Source organism: Macrobrachium nipponense, chromosome 30 (assembly GCF_015104395.2).
Source record: "Macrobrachium nipponense isolate FS-2020 chromosome 30, ASM1510439v2, whole genome shotgun sequence".
Lineage (NCBI taxonomy): Eukaryota > Metazoa > Arthropoda > Malacostraca > Decapoda > Palaemonidae > Macrobrachium > Macrobrachium nipponense.
Genome location: NC_087218.1, coordinates 12355001 through 12375795, shown reverse-complemented (window position 1 = coordinate 12375795; position 20795 = coordinate 12355001). Strand labels below are relative to the sequence as shown.

Here is a 20795-nt window from a genome sequence, read left to right as displayed (position 1 = left end):
CTATAGAACAGGCCGTGGCTTTAAGTTTCATAGGCCCAGGCTCATACAGCACTATATGCTGTACAAAAAAAAAAAAAAAACAATTGCGCCGATGGAACTTCGGCGCATTTTTTACTTTTTTTCATAACTCTCTAAAGACAAAATACCCCGCAGGGGGGTAGTGCCGTCAATGCATCTCATGTAGTGCACTGTGGGCATTACTTAACGTTTTTTTGCAGCGTCCCTTCGGCTCCTAGCTGCAACTCCCTTCATTCCTCTTACTGCACCTCCGTTCATATTTCTCTTTCTTCCATCTTACTCTCCATCCTCTCCTAACAAAATTTTAATAGTGCAACTGCTTTGAGGTTTTCCTCCTGTTAACACTTTTCAAATCGTTCTCCTGTCATTCACCGTTTCAGCGCTGAATGACCTCAAAGGTCCCGGTGCTTGGCCTTTGGCCTCAATTCTATATTCTGTTTCTAAGGCGAGAAAAAACCTTTCCCACTCACGCTGGGCACAAGATAAATCCATTTGAAAGTTTTTTTTTTAATGTAAGGAACAAAATCTTTATTTATCATCTGCCATTTTCGTCGCACCTTACATGAGTTCTTCTCTGAAGATGAATATTTGACCAATGAAATGGCCCCTCTGAAGTACATTCATATGGATGTATAACTTCTAATAATAAAAATAAATAATAATAATAACAATAACAATAACTGGACTGAACTGAATTGATTATAAAGTTTAGGCCAAACACTGGGACCTATGAGGGTATTCAGTGCTGGAAATAACAACGTACGATCAATTTGTATTCACGATTCTCATGTGATCAATATGTGTACACACAGCGCCTCAGCGGCGTGGTTGGTATGGTAGTAGCGTCCCACCTCGGTGGTCGCTTGTTCGATTCTTGGCCATTCCATTGAAGAGTGAGAGATATGTATTTCTGGTGATAGAAGTTCTCTCTCGACGTGGTTCGGAAGTCACGTAAAGCCGTTGATCTTGTTGCTGAATAACCACTGGTTCCATGCAACGTAAAAGCACCATACAAATAATGTCTACATAATCGTCAAGCGTTGCCTTAAAATATCCCGAACTTCTCATTTTACTTTTGTTGAATGTGAGGTCATCACTCGATGTTATTTTCAACCATATCTAGCACATCATTCTCTTATCTGTCAGGAAATAAGATTACTTCAACTCCACGCGATTCCAGCGTTGCCGCGCAAATAATAATCATCTCCGCCCGCGGTATCTGGTAACTCGACAGAAGCGGCCTTTATAAAGCAGCATCCCACCTGATTATACATCACATAACCTGAGACAACTGGAGGAAGCACATTTGGTTGCTGCAAACAGTTGACAACAACGGGAAGGTTAGTTAGTTAGTTCGCTCGTCTGTCACTGCAGTTTTGAACCAAGTAAAAAAATTGTTTTTGCTGATGCATTTGGAATAGAATAGAATATACAATTTAGGCCAAGGGACAAGCGCTGAAACGGAAATTGACAGTGAAAGATTAGACAGGTGTAACAGTAGGAAAACGTCAAAGCACAGTTGCACTATGAATCAATTGTTGGGAGACTAAGATGGAAGAAAGAGAATATAAAAGGAAGGATGTTGTATTTATGACGTTTTGCTTTGCTCTTCATCACTTCCCTCATAGAATTAGAATATAAGATTTATACCAGGAAATAAGCAAAATGTTAACATTTAATTCTTGTTAATTTTGTCATCCTACGAATACCATCTTTATTTAAATATAAATATCTTCATATTGATGACAGTTCCAAAGTAATGTCAAACATCCCTCCTAGACGGGGTATTTGATATTTATAAACCCACGTCACAATTCTTAATAATTCAGCACGTCTTCATTGCTCAAATATATATCATGTTTGCCACTACGTGATTCCACAGAGTTTTCTCTCGAAATTCTTTTGATATAAATAACGGTAACTTTATGTCTTTTCTTATGGTGATACATCTAGAGTTTCCTAACTGAATGTCTGCCGTAGTATTCTATACTTTAACAAAAGGCATTAAATTAGGAAACTAGATGTACCTATGTAAGAGAAAACATACAGTATGTTTATGTAGTATGCATTTCGAGAGGTATTACTTGCTTATTATAACCTTGACATTACTTTGGAATTGTCATCAATATGAGGATGCTTGAATAAATATATTTATAGGACGACCGTGATAAATAAAACATTCGCTCTCCATTTCACGAATGTTAAGTTAATAATATTTCATTTCAAATGAAATCGAGCAATGTCAGTTGTAGAGGCCTTCCGTGAGGTAAAATGAGTTCTTAAATGAAGCAGAGAGTAACTCAGTTCATTCTGGAGGTATTGCCGACGACGAACGAGCAGCAACCTTGAAGTAACAGAAAACAAAAAGGCGACTAAACACACACACACACACACACATACGAGCAAGCATATTGAATATATATGTGTAGAATTGGGACCTATGAGGTCTGAGGCTATTCAGTACTAAAACGAACACTGTCAGTATAAAGGTTTGCATGGTGTCATATGAGGAAAACCTCAAAGCAGTTGCACTATGAATCAATTCAGAAGCAGAGTGGAAAGTCACTGACGGTTCTACCCCACCTTATGGTGACGCGCAAGCATAACTTCACATTTTTAGTTTTAATCTTCATCTCACCTGCAGAAGATGAACCGCCTCGGGAACATGATGATCAAGCTGTTTTCTCTCTCCGTCTTCATCGTCCTGCTCTTAGGTAAGTCTCACCCACACGCACTGAAACAAACGCCTCAGTGTCAGTGAACAGCATCGCTAGACGCAAGGTCTACAGACTATTCTTTAGACCTTGTTTAGACTTGCTTTGTTGGTACGAATTCTAAATCATTGAAGAATCATGAGCACTAATGTAATCTCTTTGACATGCACTAGATTTGTTGGATTACATTTTGTTAGCTAATAGATGCAACCATACAAAATCAATATGAAATAGTATATTATATATTATAATCAGAAATAAAGACAATAATATAGAAACCGTTTACCTTTGAATTTCTACTTCAAATTGCAGAGTGCCGTGCAGAGCCAGTTGCTTCAATTGCTACTGAAGGTGATGCCTATGCTGTAAGTAGGAGAGAGAGAGAGAGAGAGAGAGAGAGAGAGAGGAAATTCCTACAAATTATAATTTTGTGGCCATCGTAGATTAATTGAATTGAATATAGAATTTGGGCCAAAGGCCAAGCACTAGGCCTATGAGGTCACTCAGAGCTGAAATGGAGAGACAGTAAAAGGTTGCAAAGGTGAAACAGGAGGAAAATCTTGCAGTTGCAATATGAATTTATTATTCGGAAAGGGTGGAAAGTAAGATGGAAGAAAGACAATATGAAAGGAGGTGCAGTAAAAGGAACGAAAGGGGTTGCAGCTAGGGGCTGAAGGCACCCTGCAAAGAACCTTAAGTAAATGCTACTACAAGCGGTGCACTGGCGGCACCAGCCCCCTACGGAGACCTTATCCTTAGAGGGTCTTGGCGGCAGATTTCCTCACAAAATGCCCTAGCAACGTTCGCCAAGGATGTATTATTTTTCTATCTTTTGAAAATGACTAACCCTCACGAGATCCAAATTATTTTAAAGCTCCCTATACCTCTTTGCATTGTAAACTAAACGTCCTCTTCTTGTGGTTATTTGCTGAACCATTTCTATTTAAATCTGGAGTCATTCTTGCAACTGATCGTTTACTAAAAACAAAAATTCATGTGTTAGACCTATGTAGAATTTTGTAATTGTAGTTGATTCATACTCATTTACGTTTGGCCCCTTGTTCCGATATGTGAACATGACAGTCTTAGGAGCTCAATTCAAATCTCGAGTCATTTAGTGATCAGTTTTCTTTTTCACTCAATTTTCTCGCCGCCAGATCTTCCCAGAGCATCTCTGCTCTCGCGAGGAGGAATATGTGGCCTTCGAATCCGCTTCTGCCCGCCTGAGGATCAGTTCGCAGAGAAAGGACTTTGTCCTAAACAGCAGAGCAAAGGAGTGGAATGCTGTAAGACAGGTAAGACCGCTGCAGTGATGGCCTTTGACGTTTCATTCATCTAGGCTGATCTTTCATTTAGGCCAGTAACAGTCCAGCTGGAAGAAATCAATAGTATGACCTGGTAACGATTAGGCCTACTTTGAATTCTGGAACCCACCTTAGTATAATTAAAACTATTTTTCTGAACGCATTTTACCTTATCATTCACAGTGCCCCTGGACATCAAAAACTGCCAAAAGCGGGGTGGAGAGTGTATGTCCGAAGATCAGTGCGGACGCTCCCCAAAGGAGCCACTTGGTGAATGTCCCGCTAATCAAGTCTGCTGCGTTATGCTGAAGTAAAGACTACGACTTGCTCTTAATATAAGACTAACACTTCGTACAAACATCCAAGAAGGGTTGGAGAAAGGAAAGCCGGCTGTTGACGTCGTTGTTTCTAACTGTATTCTGTTTGAAATCTTACAACAAACGACGAAAACAAGTCATCGGAAATTTTACATCACAAACAGTAATAATCACTTATTCTTAAATTTCTTATTCAACAATTACAAAGGCAAGTCACTCAAATTAAAGCAATACAATACGAATAATAATAATGCAGTATTTCAATAAACCTAGATTATCTAATCAAATTCATAATTCAAATGACAATAAAGAAAACGTTGAAACAACAAATTAAACGGCGTACTCAACTAAATAAACAAGTAAAGCTTTTTCATGAAACTAATTCCAACATTCTCCCCACCATAGGAGTCATAACTCCTATCAAACAAAGAAAACAATAATGAACAAGGTACAATCTAACAACATACAGTATGTTACACTGGAATTAGTCTCAAATTGGAAGAGTTAAAATTTCACAGTAATTTCAATAGATTCTGTAGCAATAACTCAAACTGATGTTTGCCAAGAGACAAAAATAAACAATAAATTATGACAAATGTTATTCAAAGCGAATGGACTTAGAATTCTTGAATAAATATGTGAATCTAGATACAAAGCTATATGATCACAAATCTAGTTTCGTAGGGACCTTAGTTACCCGTCCCGATCGGGTGCGATTCTCAACAGTACTCAAGAGGGAATACAGACTTAGATTTCTCAAGATGGGGATTCAGGCATGGATTCATTTATGGTTTCTGTTCTAGCTTCATGAGCCAAAACTTGAAATTTCCAGGTAATGTAATCTTTGTATAGGCCTAGTAATTACCCCTTTGGAAGTTTTTACATTTACACCTCTAATAAGTCCATCTTTGCCTGGAAATACATCAACTATCACACCCAAGGGCCAATGCAGTCTGGTCAAATTATCTTCCTTCACTAACACTAAATCACCTTTCTCCAGATCACAATTTGGAGTGAAACCCTTAACAACACAAGATAAATTCCTGATATAATCATTGCTCCATACAGTCCAAAACTTATTTAAGGTCTGCTTTCTTAAGATTTCTCTATCACTTAAATCCTTAGCTGAAATACAAGAAGGGTCAGTGTTCACCCGAGTTTGAACACCTGTACTTCTCCCAATAAGAAAAGGGACAGGGGCATCAGGTTCATCACTAACAAAAGTCAAAGGCCTGGAATTTACACTTGCTTCAACTTCATGTAAGGTCGTTTCTAATTCACACCTGGAAATATAATTACCACCTAAAGTTTTTCGAACAGCAGATTTTACTGATCTTATCAAACGTTCCCACCAACCTCCCCACCAAGGAGACCTTGGAAATATAAATCTCCAGTGGGGAGACAGGTGTCAATAAACCTTTTGCAATTCACTGACACATGCAAGGAAGGTCTTAGCATTATCGGAATACAGCACCGATGGAAGCCCCCTACGAGCAATAAATCTGCGAATTGCAAGCATACAGTCGAAGACACCCATGGAGTCAGTAAGCTCTACATGTATGGCTCGGACTACTGCACACGTGAAAAACAAAATATAAAACTTGCGATGCAAAATCAGCACAAAATAGAGGACCAGCAAAGTCGAGACCAGTTACAGAAAATGGTGGTGCAGCCTTCACCCTTAATTCTGGTAAAGGAGCTACAGGTTGACTGCAAGCTCTTGAATCATGTCTTTGACATCTAACACATTTCTTGATGACAGACTTTGCTAATACTCTAATTCCTGTTATCCACAAACTACTTCTTAAGGAAGACATAATAGAAGAAACACCTGCATGTTTAAGAAATATATGCTGAAAGCTGACAAGTAGTTTAACCAAGTGACATTTGGGTATTATTACTGGGTGTTTACTTTCATAGGTTAAATCTGTATGCTCAAGCCTACCCTTAATTCTCAATATACCTTGCTCATCTAGAAAAGGATCCATTTTGCACAAACTTGACCCCTTTGGAATAGGTTTTTTCTCAACAAAGAATTAACATCCGAGGGATAGATCTCTCTGTACACAATAAATCATCTTAGTTTTGGCCTTATCTAATTCATCTGAAGTCAGTGGGCCTGAAGTTCCCAAACATTTAATACATCTGGGAAAATATGTGGGATCCACCCGGCGTCTTCTCAGGGCCAGGGCCGATTCCCATAGGGGCGTTAGTTATAGAACTCGGTGTAAGTTATCTATCCCAGAAACATCTTATATAAGGAAGCACACTATTAAATTTAAAGCTGCAGTCAAATACGAAGATTTTAAAATTATTGGCCAAACAACGGAACCCAACGAACTGTTGATTTTGGAAACTCTGAACATCAAACTACGAGTTCCAACCTTAAACTACCATTCCTCTGCTGTCCCCTTGTTTTTAGCCTAATTATTCTGTCATTCCTTGTGCCTCGTCTTGACGTTGTTTCCTTTTAGTGTGATTTTATCGTTGATACTGAAAGGTTGGTTAAGTGTTGAGCTGCTTTTGGCTGTGGTTTTGTGAATATATGACTTTTACTTTTCATTATATGTGTTATTTTTATGTTTGTGTAATTTAGCTGAAATTTCCTAATGTTCTTCTCGTCATTTGTAAGTTGTTTGGTACTTCTGGTCTGTTTTAATCAAGTGTGCATGTAATTTAAGTGTGAGAGTTGTAATTTTACCATAAACCTGTTTTAACTTTTCAACTATTGGATCTTGTAATCAGCTCTTATTTTATGTTAACATATTATACTTTATTTTGTAGAAAAATCCCTGAAGATGTGGCGATGTTGTCACGAAACGTAGGATTAAAGCATAATGTGAATGTCTTCGTGTTCCTGCCCTTAATCTTCTTTATCGTGTGAATATATATTTATATATCTGTATATATATGAAGAGAAAATGCCTATTAAACATTATTTGAACTTTGCAACCATGTAGTGCTTGAAATATATGGTTGCAACGTTCAAATAGTGTTTTATGGGTCTTTTATCTTCATATACTGTTGTATTACAATAACACACACACACACACACACACACACACACACACACACACACACATATATATATATATATATATATATATATATATATATATATATATATATATATAGAGAGAGAGAGAGAGAGAGAGAGGATTCTGAATATATTGCAATTATCCAGCCCATGTCTTAAACAAAGCCTTTTTTTTTTTGACTGAATAAGTTCAAGTATATATTCAGCAGTCAGCCTTAGGTATTGTAAGTGATTAGCGATTAGATGTTTGTTTTAGTATGATCTCATTAATGTAAAACGATGTACAGAAACTATATCGTGAAAAAAAACTAAATTACGCGCAGTAATTCGATCACAAAATACCCTTCGTAAATTTGTATTGATTTTAATATATGCATTAGAATGTTTACCCGAGATATACTCGTACTGTAATGCCTCGTTCCTGGAATCTTTGGCTTATAGGAAGATACCTTACTTCGTACTTAAAAAATTATAGGATTGCTCTTCGACGAACCGCCATCCTATTACCAAGTCCTTAAATAAAGGATGTTTTTATATGCTAGGCATATATCTTGTGTATTCGTAGTAACAAAATCTGCGGTTTATACTAGATTGAAAATCAGGCTCTTCTGCGGAGTAGGTTCGTAGTTGCGTCTAATTGAACCTTTTCAGTCAGTTCGAGAGTTCTGTCTTCTGCCAACACATTCGAACACCGATGGAATGGTTTTTTTTTTAGTATTTTTTTTTCTTTCACGGTGACGTCGGAAGACGACGCCATCGCCCTGTTCGGTTTTTCCAAATAAAATTATATTCTTCCCTCATCATGACATTGGGAATGTCGTCTGCAGTTCCTTTCTTTTGTTGGATTTGTAGTCCCGACATAACAAACTCTTGCGTCATGTTTCATGTACATCCTTGAACCACTAATATTGCCCGTGGCGGGGTAGTGCCGTTAGTGTTTGTTTGTTTGTATGGTGCTTTTACGTTGCATGGAACCAGTGGTTATTCAGCAACGGGACCAACGGCTTTACGTGACTTCCGAACCACGTCGAGAGTGAACGTCTATCACCAGAAATACACATCTTTAACACCTCAATGGAATGCCCGAGAATCTAACTCGCGGCCATCGAGGTGGCAGGTCAAGACCATACCGATCACGCCACTGAGGCGCTTTAATGCCGTTAGTACACCTCATGCGGTGCACTGTAGGCATTGCTTGAGGTTATTTGCAGCGTACCTTCGGCCCCTAGCTGCAATCCCTTCCGTCCCTTTTACTGTACCTCCATTGATAGTCACTTTCTTCCATCTTCCTCTTCATCCTCTCCTAACAATTAATTCATAGTACAAATGCATTTTAACCTGTCACACCTTTTACTGGCAATTTCCGTTTCAGCGCTGAATGACCTCAAAGATCCCAGTGCTTGGCCTCTCACCTAAATTCTATATTCATTTATATTAAGGATGAATCTCATGCGCAGAACCATCGTGCGATATTAGCTGCTTCATATACCTACTTCTTCGAAAGCTCATCAGTAGCACGTCAAATTTGTCTTCGCACTCAATTTCATCTAAACTGCTTATATTTGCAGGAGTAATTGCTTAACCGCCCCTTCATATATTCCAACTTTATTATCTTCCATAGACACTCTTCTATCTTCCGAATCTTTCGTATCTGCTTCCTTATTCCATGATTTACCTCGTGTTGCATTTAGCATTATTAAGTATTTCATCTGTCAAGCGCCTGTAGAAATAAACCTCTTGTTCACTGATCTATCTAGCGCCTCAGTGGCGTGGTCGGTTTGGTCTTGGCCTGCCACCTCGGTGGCCGCGAGTTCAATTCTCGGGCATGCCATTGAAGGGTCAGAGATGTGTATTTCTGGTGGTAGACGTTCAAAGCTCGACGTACTCGGAAGTCACGTAAAGCCGTTGGTCCCGTTGCTGAATAAACACTGGTTCCCTGCAACGTAAAAACACCAAACAAACAAAACAAAACACTGATCAATCTAAAGTGGGTCTGAGACAGGGGTGTGCTATTTTTCCATGGCTGTACAGGATCTTTATTGATTGAATAAGGTTAGGAGTGAGGGGAAAGATTAGGGATAAGAAATAGTCCATACCTGGGAGGCTGATATTTACAGATGCCTCAGTTTTAGTTGCCTGTAAAAGAAAACTATTGTGCTGGCTTTGTCTGTCTGTCCGTCCGCACTCAGATCTTAAAAACTACCAAGGCTAGAAGGTTGCAATTTGGAATGTTTGATGATAGGAGGGTGGATGATCGACATACCAATTTGCAGCCCTCTAGCCTCAGTACTTTTTAATATCTGAGTGCGGACGGTCAGACAGACAAAGCCGGCACAATAGGTTTCTATTACAGAAAACTAAAACTGAGGCATCCTGCACAATTAGAGCAGACTCCAAATCTCAGTCCTGGTTCCATAAGGAGTCTTCTCTAAAAATCCAAGAAATATTACTAATCTCAAAATTTTAGACAGTGTATATATTAGGTAGCCATTAAACGGGAAATGTTCAAACAAAAGATTACTGCATTTCTGTTACCAAGTCAGACTTTGTTTTGACGGTCCCGATCATTCACAGCTTTACAGTTTTGCCGATTAATGAAACTGCCTTTTTATACTTTGACACCAAGTACTATAAAATGCCTTTTTCTGTAAGCTGACGGTCCGACAAAGTGATTTGCCAGATGCCGAACAAACTTAGTTTTGTTGAAATATTGCGTATCTATCCCATATATAATATATATATATATATATATATATATATATATATATATATGTATATATATATATATATATATAAGCGAATTCCACAGGAAAATGGAAAATGATAGTCAGAAATCCAAGCGCTTTCGTCTTTACTAAGACATTGTCAAGGAGCGAATGAAATACAATTGTATTTCATTCGCTCCTTGACAATGCTAGTAAAGACGAAAGCGAGTAACGCTTGGATTTCTGACTATCATTTTCCTGTGGAATTCGCTTATTTATATGAAGTCACGTGCATCTACTGCGATTTTTTAAGCATATATCATATATATTACATACATACATGACGGAGAGGCATAGCGAGTACATACAATACATACATAATATATATTATATATATATGTATATACTATATATATATAAATATATACTATATATATTACGTGCATTGTTCCACTTCCCATTTCCTCTCTGACTGGTTATCTACAGACTGGTTTATGAACAGGGGTACTACTTGCGTCTATGTGTTATCTAGTTACGTATCGAGATAGAATAAGCAAATTGTTTTGACAAGCACATCACGATTAAGCGGGAATTACTAACCTAAGTGACACTGATCTCTCCCATTAGGAAGAAGATAAGGGCATTTGTACATGTATTTATTGAGGCACTTACGGAAAGATATTTTGTCTATTTGTTTTAATGTCCCCAACCTTCTCAGGACAGTTTCGTGTTAGAGCGAAGTCCTACCACCCATGCAAATACTACCGTTTGCAACCATGTTACTGCAACGAACAATCCTCCTGGAGGTTGAGTTCCTTAGCAACAAAAATGCAGGCAATGGATGCTTTTATGGCTCGTTGTCTACCGTTCACCTCCGAGGTGCTACTGTAGATTCACATGAACCGTGCGTTTGATGTCTAGGCCAGTCCCTTACGACGCTCCTGATTGGCTGCTGATAAGCCAATCACATGACTGGAAACTCCCAGTCTCTCTCGAGAGTTCACATAGGCAGGATGTATGCTCCACCTCTCCTGAGGGGTCTAGGCCAGTCCCTTACGACGCTCCTGATTGGCTGTTGATAAGCCAATCACAGGACTGGAAACTCCCAGTCTCTCTCGAGAGTTCACGTAGGCAGGATGTATGGTTCACCTCTCCTGAGGGACATCACATGCACGAGTATCCCTCAGGAGGGTTGGAACATACTTCCTGCCTATGTGAACTCTCGACAGACTGAGAGTTTTTATCCCTGTGACTGGCTTATCAACAGCCATTCAAGAGCGTAGTAAGGGATACGTCTAGACATCAAATGCACGGTTGATGTGACTCTATTATAGTACTAAACATGGAAGGAAGCTCCCTGGGACGCCGTGTTTAATTGCACATGAAGGCCTGTTCGTTCGATGATGCCTGTTTATAATACTAACTCAGTTATTCCGGGTCTCCCTCTCTTACTCTCTCAAAAGACCAAATTGTTCTCCCCGTCTTTCTAAACGATTGATTCACACACACACACACTATGGTTCATGAAAGCCATCTTCTCAACCATGCTTTTATATCACAGTCTCGTAGCTATTGATTTCTCGCCCAGTACAATATGCAACCACAGATGTTTTCTCTTTGTCACCTACAACAAGCCACCCTGTGTTAAGCTAAACGACTGGCACTTTGAAGAAATGTATATGGATTTATAATGTGCGTGAATTAAACATAGTTTGGTCAATGATTTTTTTGTGGAATAAAAGCCTAAAAGCCTCTTTTATGACTTAAGACCCCTGAATATCATTCTATCAATATCCTGAAATCCTGAAAACAACGTTTATTCTAAGATACTCAAGCCATATATGTTATATATATATATTATGATATATATAATATATTAGATATATATATATATCTATTATATTATAAAAGGTATAAGCCACGAAGGAAAGTGAAACACTGGAGTAGCTGCTAAGCTATAAAGGACGTTGAGTCGAAAGATCTTGCAGCTACTCCAGTGTTTCACTTTTCTTCGTGGCTTATACCTTTATTTATACATTTATCACGTTCCAAACTTTCGTGATTGAGTTTTATATATATATATATATATATATAATATATATATGTATATATATACATATAATATATATGTGTATATATATATATATATATATATTATATATATATATATATTTATATATATATATATGATACTCGAGCCACTTGTATGCCAAGTCCTACGTTTAAACAATCTCCCTCTTGGAGTGAGTATTAAATTGTCCATGGCCTCACAGGACACCAGAGTATTAAGGCACCTTTGAGCCAGGTCATTTTACCTTGGAATTTTCGAAAACATCTGTGGCTGCATATTGTACTGGGCGTGTAATCAAGAGCTACGAGACTGTGATACAATGATATAAAAGTATGGTTGAGAAGATGGCTCTCATGGACCATAGTGTGTGTGTGTGTTTGTGTGTGATTCGATTGTTTAGAAAGAAGGAGTGAATAATTTGGTCTTTTGAGAGGGAGGCCTGGGAAAACTGAGTTATTATAAACAGGCATTTTCGAACGGAAAGGCCTTCATGTGTAGGAAGGGCTAAAGTGTTTTTTGTACAAAATAGAATTGAAGTCAAGGGAACGGCATTCCTGACGAAATAGCTGTGATACTGTGGAAATGATTGAATAGATGAATCACCCCTAGTACTTCATGTTGGAAATGTAGCAAGACAGGAATTCACGGGATACCCTATTTTAACACATGAATATAAATCCATTTACGCTGTAAATTATTGTTTATGCGTGTGTGGTTACGTAAAATTCGAACTCGACAACATGTAATTATAGGTAATCATGTTTTTTATATAGAGAAGAAGCTGACGGGTGGATGGTTTAACCCCCACCCCACCCCCAATAAAAACGTAGAGAAAATATCTGTCTGTGGAAGCAAGCGAATAGAATTCTTCACAAACAAAAAATAAATAAATAAATAAAGAGTAAAATAAAATAAGACAGCTGAAATACTTTGTTGGATACAAAGAATGACAGTGTCGTGACATATTGCAAAATTCTTCATCAAGAATTCAGGGAAGGCCCAGACGTCAGTGTCGGACGACACTGAACGGGAAGCGAACCTGTGTTCGCTAGCTTTCCTGTGTCATCCTGTGCATGCTGGCACTGTAGTCGGGCACCAGGAGCCAGAGGTGCCAGTTCAGTGACTTCACTCTCCTGCTATCGCGCAAGGCCTTTCCACGTCCCCCAAGTGCTGGATTTCCGACAGTGAAATTATTGAAGAGAGTTAGAGAAATTCCCACGAACGCCAAGTAAAACAGATAAGCCAAAGAAGTGAAAAGAAGTAAATTCCTACTGCTACGAACTACAGTACACTTTTCAAACTGACATAGCTTCAAGCGAGGAAGAAACGATGGTTCCAATGTTTCATAATCCGAAAGTAAGTGCGTCGTCGGTTGGCACCTCACGCCAATCCGCATTTTAATGGGTGTCTTTTTCTAATAATTAGCATATTAACGGATGGTCATGACAAAGAACACATGTGGCGATAAAGATATTGCAGTGTGTCAGAGATCGAGCGCTTTGTCTCTTTTGCAAAGCCCTATATTACTTTCTTTTTTTCTTTTTTTTAAGAAAACAATTGAGTTGGCTTTGTCTGTCCGTCCGTACTTCTTCTATCCGCCCTCAGATCTTAAAAACTACCGAGGCTAGAGTGCTGCAAATTGGCGTGTTGATCAACCACCTTCCAATCATCAAGCATACCAAATTGCAGCCGTCTATCCTCGATAGTTTTTTTTTTTTCTTCAGCTTAAATCCAGCCATGATTTTCGTCTAGCAACGCTTTAGGACAGGCCACCACCGGGCCGTGGCTGAAAGTTTCGTTGGTTCATCGAGCGCTTTCTTTCTATGCTCTTTCTGTGTTTTCATCTTTTATGATAAAATTTTTTTACGTGGGTCATTTTTATCAGTGATTCTTGCGTCTTTATTGCTGTTTCATGGAAAAAATTTATTTTGCACTCTGGAACTGACGAATGTGTTTATGTAAATTCTGATATATGATTGATATTACAGGTGATATTTATGGCTCAATATTATATATATATATATATATATATATATATATCTATATATATATATATATATATATATATATAGCATATATAATATTACATATATGCATATATAATATATATATATATATATATAATATATATAATATATATATTATATATATTGAAAGAGTAAAACCAGGACTTGTACATAAAACATCCTTTATTTTGTTATGACTACCGTAAGGATGTTTTATGAACAAGTGCTGGTTTTACTCTTTCTATCAAGACTCCGTTTTCCAAGGGATAGATCAGTTGCAGATATATATATATATATATATAAATATATATATATATATATATATATATATATATATATATATAAGTCATATCACATTTCCGTGATTCTACATATATCGAGCTACAATGTCCTTTAATATCTAATTCGCTCTACCTCGGATTAATATATTTTCATATGCTTAACCGAAGGGGAATTTTTCTCGATAACTAGACTTGGTTTGAAAGGATGCACGGGTTCGCGCCCTGGTCCAGGCAAGTCTATTATCGAGAAAAAATTCCCCTTCGGTTAAGCATATATGAAAATATTAATTCCGTGGTAGAGCGAATTAGATATTAAAGGACATTGTAGCTCGATATATATATATATATATATATTCAATATTATATTATATATATTATTATATATATATATATAAAAGAGTGTGTATGCATATGTATGTTTATCAGAAACTTTTATTGAAAAACTAATTTTAAAACGTGCACAGTTTTATTTCAGATGGATTTATTTATATTAAGTGTTCATATGAGCATAAACATCTACCTTTTGATCTGACCTTGGTCTTTAATGCCTCCAAACACGGCCGTATCTATTCCGGAGAAGTCAGCTTTACAAGGAAATTGCCATTTGAACAGATATGTGAATCCCAGTGTTTTGTTAAATTTTATTAGAGCCGAGGGAGCTGGTGTGAGTGGCAGTGGGTCACAATGAGACCACGAAAGCTAAAGCTATTCATGTGTGTGTGTGTGTGATGTCATTGTACAGGATCACTCCGGGGCTGGTAAAGGCTAATCATATCTGAAATTCGTGATAAGGGGAATGGGACTAATTGTTCGTAATAGGTTTCTTATCGTTAATCAGACATTGTAATTAACAAACATGAATTCTCTCATCATGGGCGGTCCGAAGGAACGCGAGAGTTCTAGTCCATAAATGGGGTTTGTTACTTAAGGACGGCGCCATAGCCTAGTCACTGCGCCGTACCAGAACCGGTGCTACTTGGGCGTGATATCGATGCGTCAGCCACTCCGAGGTGCTACATAGTACTAAACACCGTAAGGTAAATGTAAAGCAGACGGGGGTAGGAAGATATCGTTTATTTATATATAATTTGTCGACTACACACTATAGAAATGGGTGTAGCTATATTGTACTTTGATCCCGGAGGGGCTAGTACTAAACACGGGGTCCCAAGGAGCTTCCACCATGTTTAGTACTATAGCACCTCGGAGCAGAGGACGCGTAGATATGTAATAAGTCAAAGTAGCAACCCATAGCCTTCAACACCAATGGGGGTTGTAGGCAGATGCGTTGTGTTAAAGTAATTACGTGTTAAATATAAAATTTTTCTTGTTTTACTTATATAATTGCACTCATTTATATATTAGCTTTAATTATGTACTTCTTAGACTTAATATAATGTTCTCTTCCAGTTACACATTTGGGTAGTCTTTTTCAGCGAGTAATTGACCGCTTTGCTTGTACTTTACATGTATGCGTATTTTTTATGAATAATAATAATAACAATGATGATAATGTATCTAAAAAGATATTATTCGAATGGGTATCAGGCATCTTATTTCATTGATAAGTCCATGTTTTTCGGAGTCATTCTGGAAGTCAGTCATCCGCACACACACCTTGGAGGAACAATGGCATTATTCCTCCAAGGCACACACACACATACAACACACACACACACACACACACACATATATATATATATATATATAAAGCACAGGATATCAGAACTAAAGATAATATATCTAATTTAATTGTTGCTTGTCGTGAGGTTGGTCACACACCAGATGTTTCCTTAGAAACTGAAGCCGTTGGCCGTTTTCTACGTTATTATTATTATTATTATTATTATTATTATTATTATTATTATTATTATATTATTATTTATTAAATGATAGTGTTAATACATTTTAAACAGACTCGGGCACTTCAGTCAGCTGATCAACAAGCAGTTGGAAGTTGCTTTTGTTTTTGCTCAAAGCATGAATATTATCCCGCGCTTCGCGTCGCGACGGAAATGACAATGAAAATGTGATTCACTGACCGGAAATGCAGTCATGCACTATTTTCTCGAGTCATTCCCGTTTAGTAGATGAGCTTTGATTCACTCGCTGAATTTAGATTTCTCAAGAATTTGAGTTTAAACCGGCCGCTTGCCTCAACGGAAGTTTGCTCCTTGGGCAAGAGAATGGTTAGTGTAATTTGCATAAACTGACCTTATGTCGGCGATGGCTTTTCCTGTTTGAGAGAGAGAGAGAGAGAGAGAGATTGTTGTCAGATTAAACTTACCTTTGTCAACAAGGCGCTTGCCCGGTAGGGGGAAAGTGCCGTCAGTGGACATCATGCGGTGCGCTGTAGGCAATTACTTAAGGTTCTTTGCAGCGTGCATTCGGCCCCTAGATGCAACCAATGTAGTTCCTTGTACTGTACCTCCTTTTATGTTCTCTTTCTTCCATCTTACTTTCCACCCTCTCCTAACAAACCTACCTCCTTTGAAGTTCCCTCCCATCGCCGAGTGACCTCATAGGTCCCAACGTGTTAAAATACCGTATATATACATGTATATATTATACTATATATATATATATACATATATATCTATATATATATATATATATATATATATATATATATATATATACTATGTATGGACGTAAGTATGTATCTATATGAAAACATGTTTTGATATCGGTACAAAAAGTTTCTAGACTCCCAAGCTGATATTCAGTCTTACAAAATATTTAATTTACAAAACAGGTCTCAGTTATATAACAAGAGAACAATATATATATATATATATAGATATATTTTACATATAATAAATTTTTATATATTTAATTGGTATTAATTAAATAATTAAATAATTAAATATAACCATATATATGGTGTGTGTGTATATGTATATATATGAACTCACTTCCATCAAAAGTCCATAAATTTCAGTGTAGGCCTACTGTCATATTTATAATTAGCGTGTGATATCATGGCTGGCACAACAAAGATGGAATTACATAATTTCGCGTCCGCTCCCGAAGTTACCTAGAACAGCGGAAGCCGGTGTAACATATGAATGAAAGTCTCCCACGAAAAAGCAGTTTTGGACATTACCTGTAATTACAAAACTGCTTTTATGTTCCAAGAATCTCCTATAGGTCATTTGGGCTTGACTTGAGAGTCATGTTTTTTTCGTAACACTGATTTCACAATGCTCTTATCAATGGACGGACGTGGCTGCTTGTGTCATGTTATTTATTAAACGAGAGTTTTTTTTTTTTCTTAACTTCCATCCGTTCTTATAATATGTAAAAGGAGGAATTCTCTCTTGCTTTTTCTCAATCGAGGCATTACTTAGGTTCTTCATTCCTTTTACTGTACCTCCCCTCATAGTTTCTTTCTTCCATCCTTCTTTCCACCCTCTCCTAGCAGTTGTTTCATAGTGTAATTGCGAGGTTTTCCACCTGTTACGCCTTTCTGACCTCGACTCTCAATTTTCCTTGCGTTGCTGAGTGACCTCATGAGTCGGCGCTTGGCCTTTGGCCTAATTCTTATATTCCTGTTCACTCGAGCGAGTTTAATTGTGTATTTCATTTCAGTACGTAGACGACACAAAATTTTTCATTATGAAATCAAAAGAATATAATTTTTATGATTCAAAAGCAGTTCTCTTAGAAATAAGACCACTTGGTCGTCGCCTTCCCAGATGTTCATAGGGTCCGAAGTATTTGTTCTCGGGTAAGTGGTGGAAAAAGTTCAAGAAGTTGGACAGTCAAGGTAGGAGAGACCATCCACGCTCTTGGTTCCTCGGGCGTCGTTGTAACCCAATTAGCTCGCACCATCAGGGACCTGGTTCGATTCCCCGCTCTGAACAACGCGGAATCAGAGGAATCTATTTCTGGTGATAGAAATGCTTTTCTCGATGTAGTTCGGATCCCACAATATAAGCTGTAGGTCCCGTTGCTAAGTAATCAATTGGTTCCTAGCCACGTAAAAAATATCTAATCCTTCGGACCAGCCCTAGGGAGAGCTGTAAATCAGCTCTCAGTGGTCTGGTTAAACTATGATAGACTTAGCTCACACCAGATTCGTGATGATTGCTACCAAATAATGTCCAAACTTAACATTCCGTAACCTTAATAACAGGAGAGACCTGATTAAAGCCCACAAACATGTACTGATTGACTTTATCTTTCTTCCAGCTCGTGGAGAAGGAACGCGGACCGAAGAGGCTCCACATCTTCATGGTGGTGTTGTTGGTGGCCATTCTAGGCGTGAGTTTCTACTTTGCCTTCTACAGGAGAGATTGGACAACGTCCCCCGAACCCACGACGGACTTACAAGAGGCGCTCTCCAGGGTGGGTTGTTAGACGCTGAAAGTTGGTTTATCTGAAGGGTATTCTTGAATGTATCTCCAGTACTTTGTTCATAATAGCTCTCTTAGAAAATTGAATAAATTCTAAGATTATGTTGTTAACATTTTTAGCGCAGCTGTTTCTTTTTCATTAGAGTATAGGTTTGACAGACTTTTCAAGTTTTTTCAGTGTTTAATTCAAAAGTTGAACAAGATTCTTAAATATAAGTTGAGTATTTTTTCTCATTGTTTTGGCAAGCCAGACGAAATTCTGTATTATACTCAGATTACTTTCTTTTCCATGTTAACGTTAAGTCTAACCTTACTGAAACTATTTAAGTGATACTTGATATTTTATGCCAGTGTGGAGGAGGACAGATAGATAGGTACAAGACCCTCGTAGGAGGGAAGGTCTGTCAGAAGCAAAACACTCATAGCCTGACAGCTTAGATTAGGCAAATGAATCTTGCACTTCCAACAACTTCTTTTCAATGACAATGGAAGCTCTCAAGCACAGCTTATGAAGTCATCCGCAGAACGAAGGATAAAACATAACATTGCTGTCACTAATAGATGATTCATTTCAACCACGCAGGTATGCACTGAACCCCAGTCTACCCCGAGATACGAAGGAGTCCACAGTTTCTTCGAATATTTGGAGGAGCCCCCTCACCCCCTCTGCCCCCCCATCGTGAAAACGCTCGGAGGGAGGAAGGATGAAGCCCAAGGCGATGAAAAGGTAGGACCACAATCAAAATACTTGTTGGAAACAAAGTACGTCATTTGAAGAAGTACAAAGTATTTCAATTGACTCCATGAAGCTAATATGATTAGTACCTTAACACGAAAATTGGCAACGTATGATATCTGTACAAGCCATACCACAGCGATCTTAGGAAAGTAAACGCATTGATGACCCATGCCTGGCCACTAAAATTTATTGCAAATTTTAGGCCTAGTTTTTTTTTTTTTTTTTTATTTTTTTTTACTCGATAAAGGCTTTACCTAGTGTTACATATCGACCTGAGTCAATTATGTAAAGACGCCAATAAATTAGCATAAAAAGTTTCTCTGCAGACATCAGCTTCCAGAGAAGTTATCTTTATATCCTGAATCATTAAACTTATCTCTTTTTAGATTATCATTTTCATTAGTATTAGTAGTAGTATTAGTGATAATTGTTGTGGTGGAAGGCTGCGAGGTTCACGGAACGTGTTGGTTTAGGGCATGCGGGGCGGGGGGGAAATAAGCTAATTTGGTCGAGCGGACAGGTGATGATTTGCTTCAAGAATGAGTTGTTATTTTGATAGACTAAATTGAAGATATAAAAAGAAAAACCTTCAGGAATGATATCAAACTTTACTCCAAATTAATGGCTGTACAGACAGAAAAGCAGAATATTATTATAATAATTTTAATTATTGTTTATTATGAGCATACATTGTTAGTAGAAGAAGAAAAATTGTCACAAACTCTCATAATATATATCTATAACTGGTAAAAATGTTCTGTTACAACAGAATTCCATCTAATAAAAGGAGCCCGTAAAACGCCAAAATATAGAAAGTAAGAGAGAGAAACAGCAGTCTCTGAAATATAGTTCTACTTACTTTCTGTATTTTGGCGTTTTTAATGGGCTCCTTTTATTATTATTATTACTATTATTATTATTATTATTATTACACACACACACGCGCACAACAACAACAACAGAAAACACCCCCATTTTGGGCACCTATGCCCACCCCTGTCTCTTCACAGGAATAAAATCAAAACATAATGCTACCATCATTAAGGTTACCAATGCAAGTGCTCTCTTCCCATCTCACCAAAACAGAACGAGACATCGGTGAGTTACGAAGTGGAGGGGGGACAGGAAGGCCCCCTGCCGCCGTACGCCTGTCTCACCGAGGACCGGAAGTCTTCGCAGCAACAGCCGCCGTGTGTGGCGTACTCGTTCACGACCAGCGTCCAAAACGAGGTTGCCGAGTACGCG

At 37.9% G+C, this 20795-nt stretch overlaps 1 protein-coding gene across 4 annotated transcripts in view; it reads left to right on the top strand.

Moving 5' to 3' along the window:
• Positions 1-20795, top strand: part of LOC135202290 (uncharacterized) — a 46494-nt gene that overhangs the window by 21956 nt on the left and 3743 nt on the right. For 2 of the 4 annotated variants that reach the window (XM_064231605.1, XM_064231607.1), the window contains exons 3-5: positions 18648-18803; positions 19395-19538; positions 20637-20795. The exon at positions 20637-20795 is cut by the window's right edge and continues 39 nt beyond it. In XM_064231605.1, the coding sequence (XP_064087675.1) occupies positions 18690-18803; positions 19395-19538; positions 20637-20795 (417 nt within the window). In that variant the 5' untranslated portion in view covers positions 18648-18689. Of the gene's footprint in view, positions 1-13233; positions 13523-15352; positions 15491-18647; positions 18804-19394; positions 19539-20636 lie in introns of those variants that run through there. The other 2 variants (XM_064231604.1, XM_064231606.1) reach the window with 2 other exon arrangements.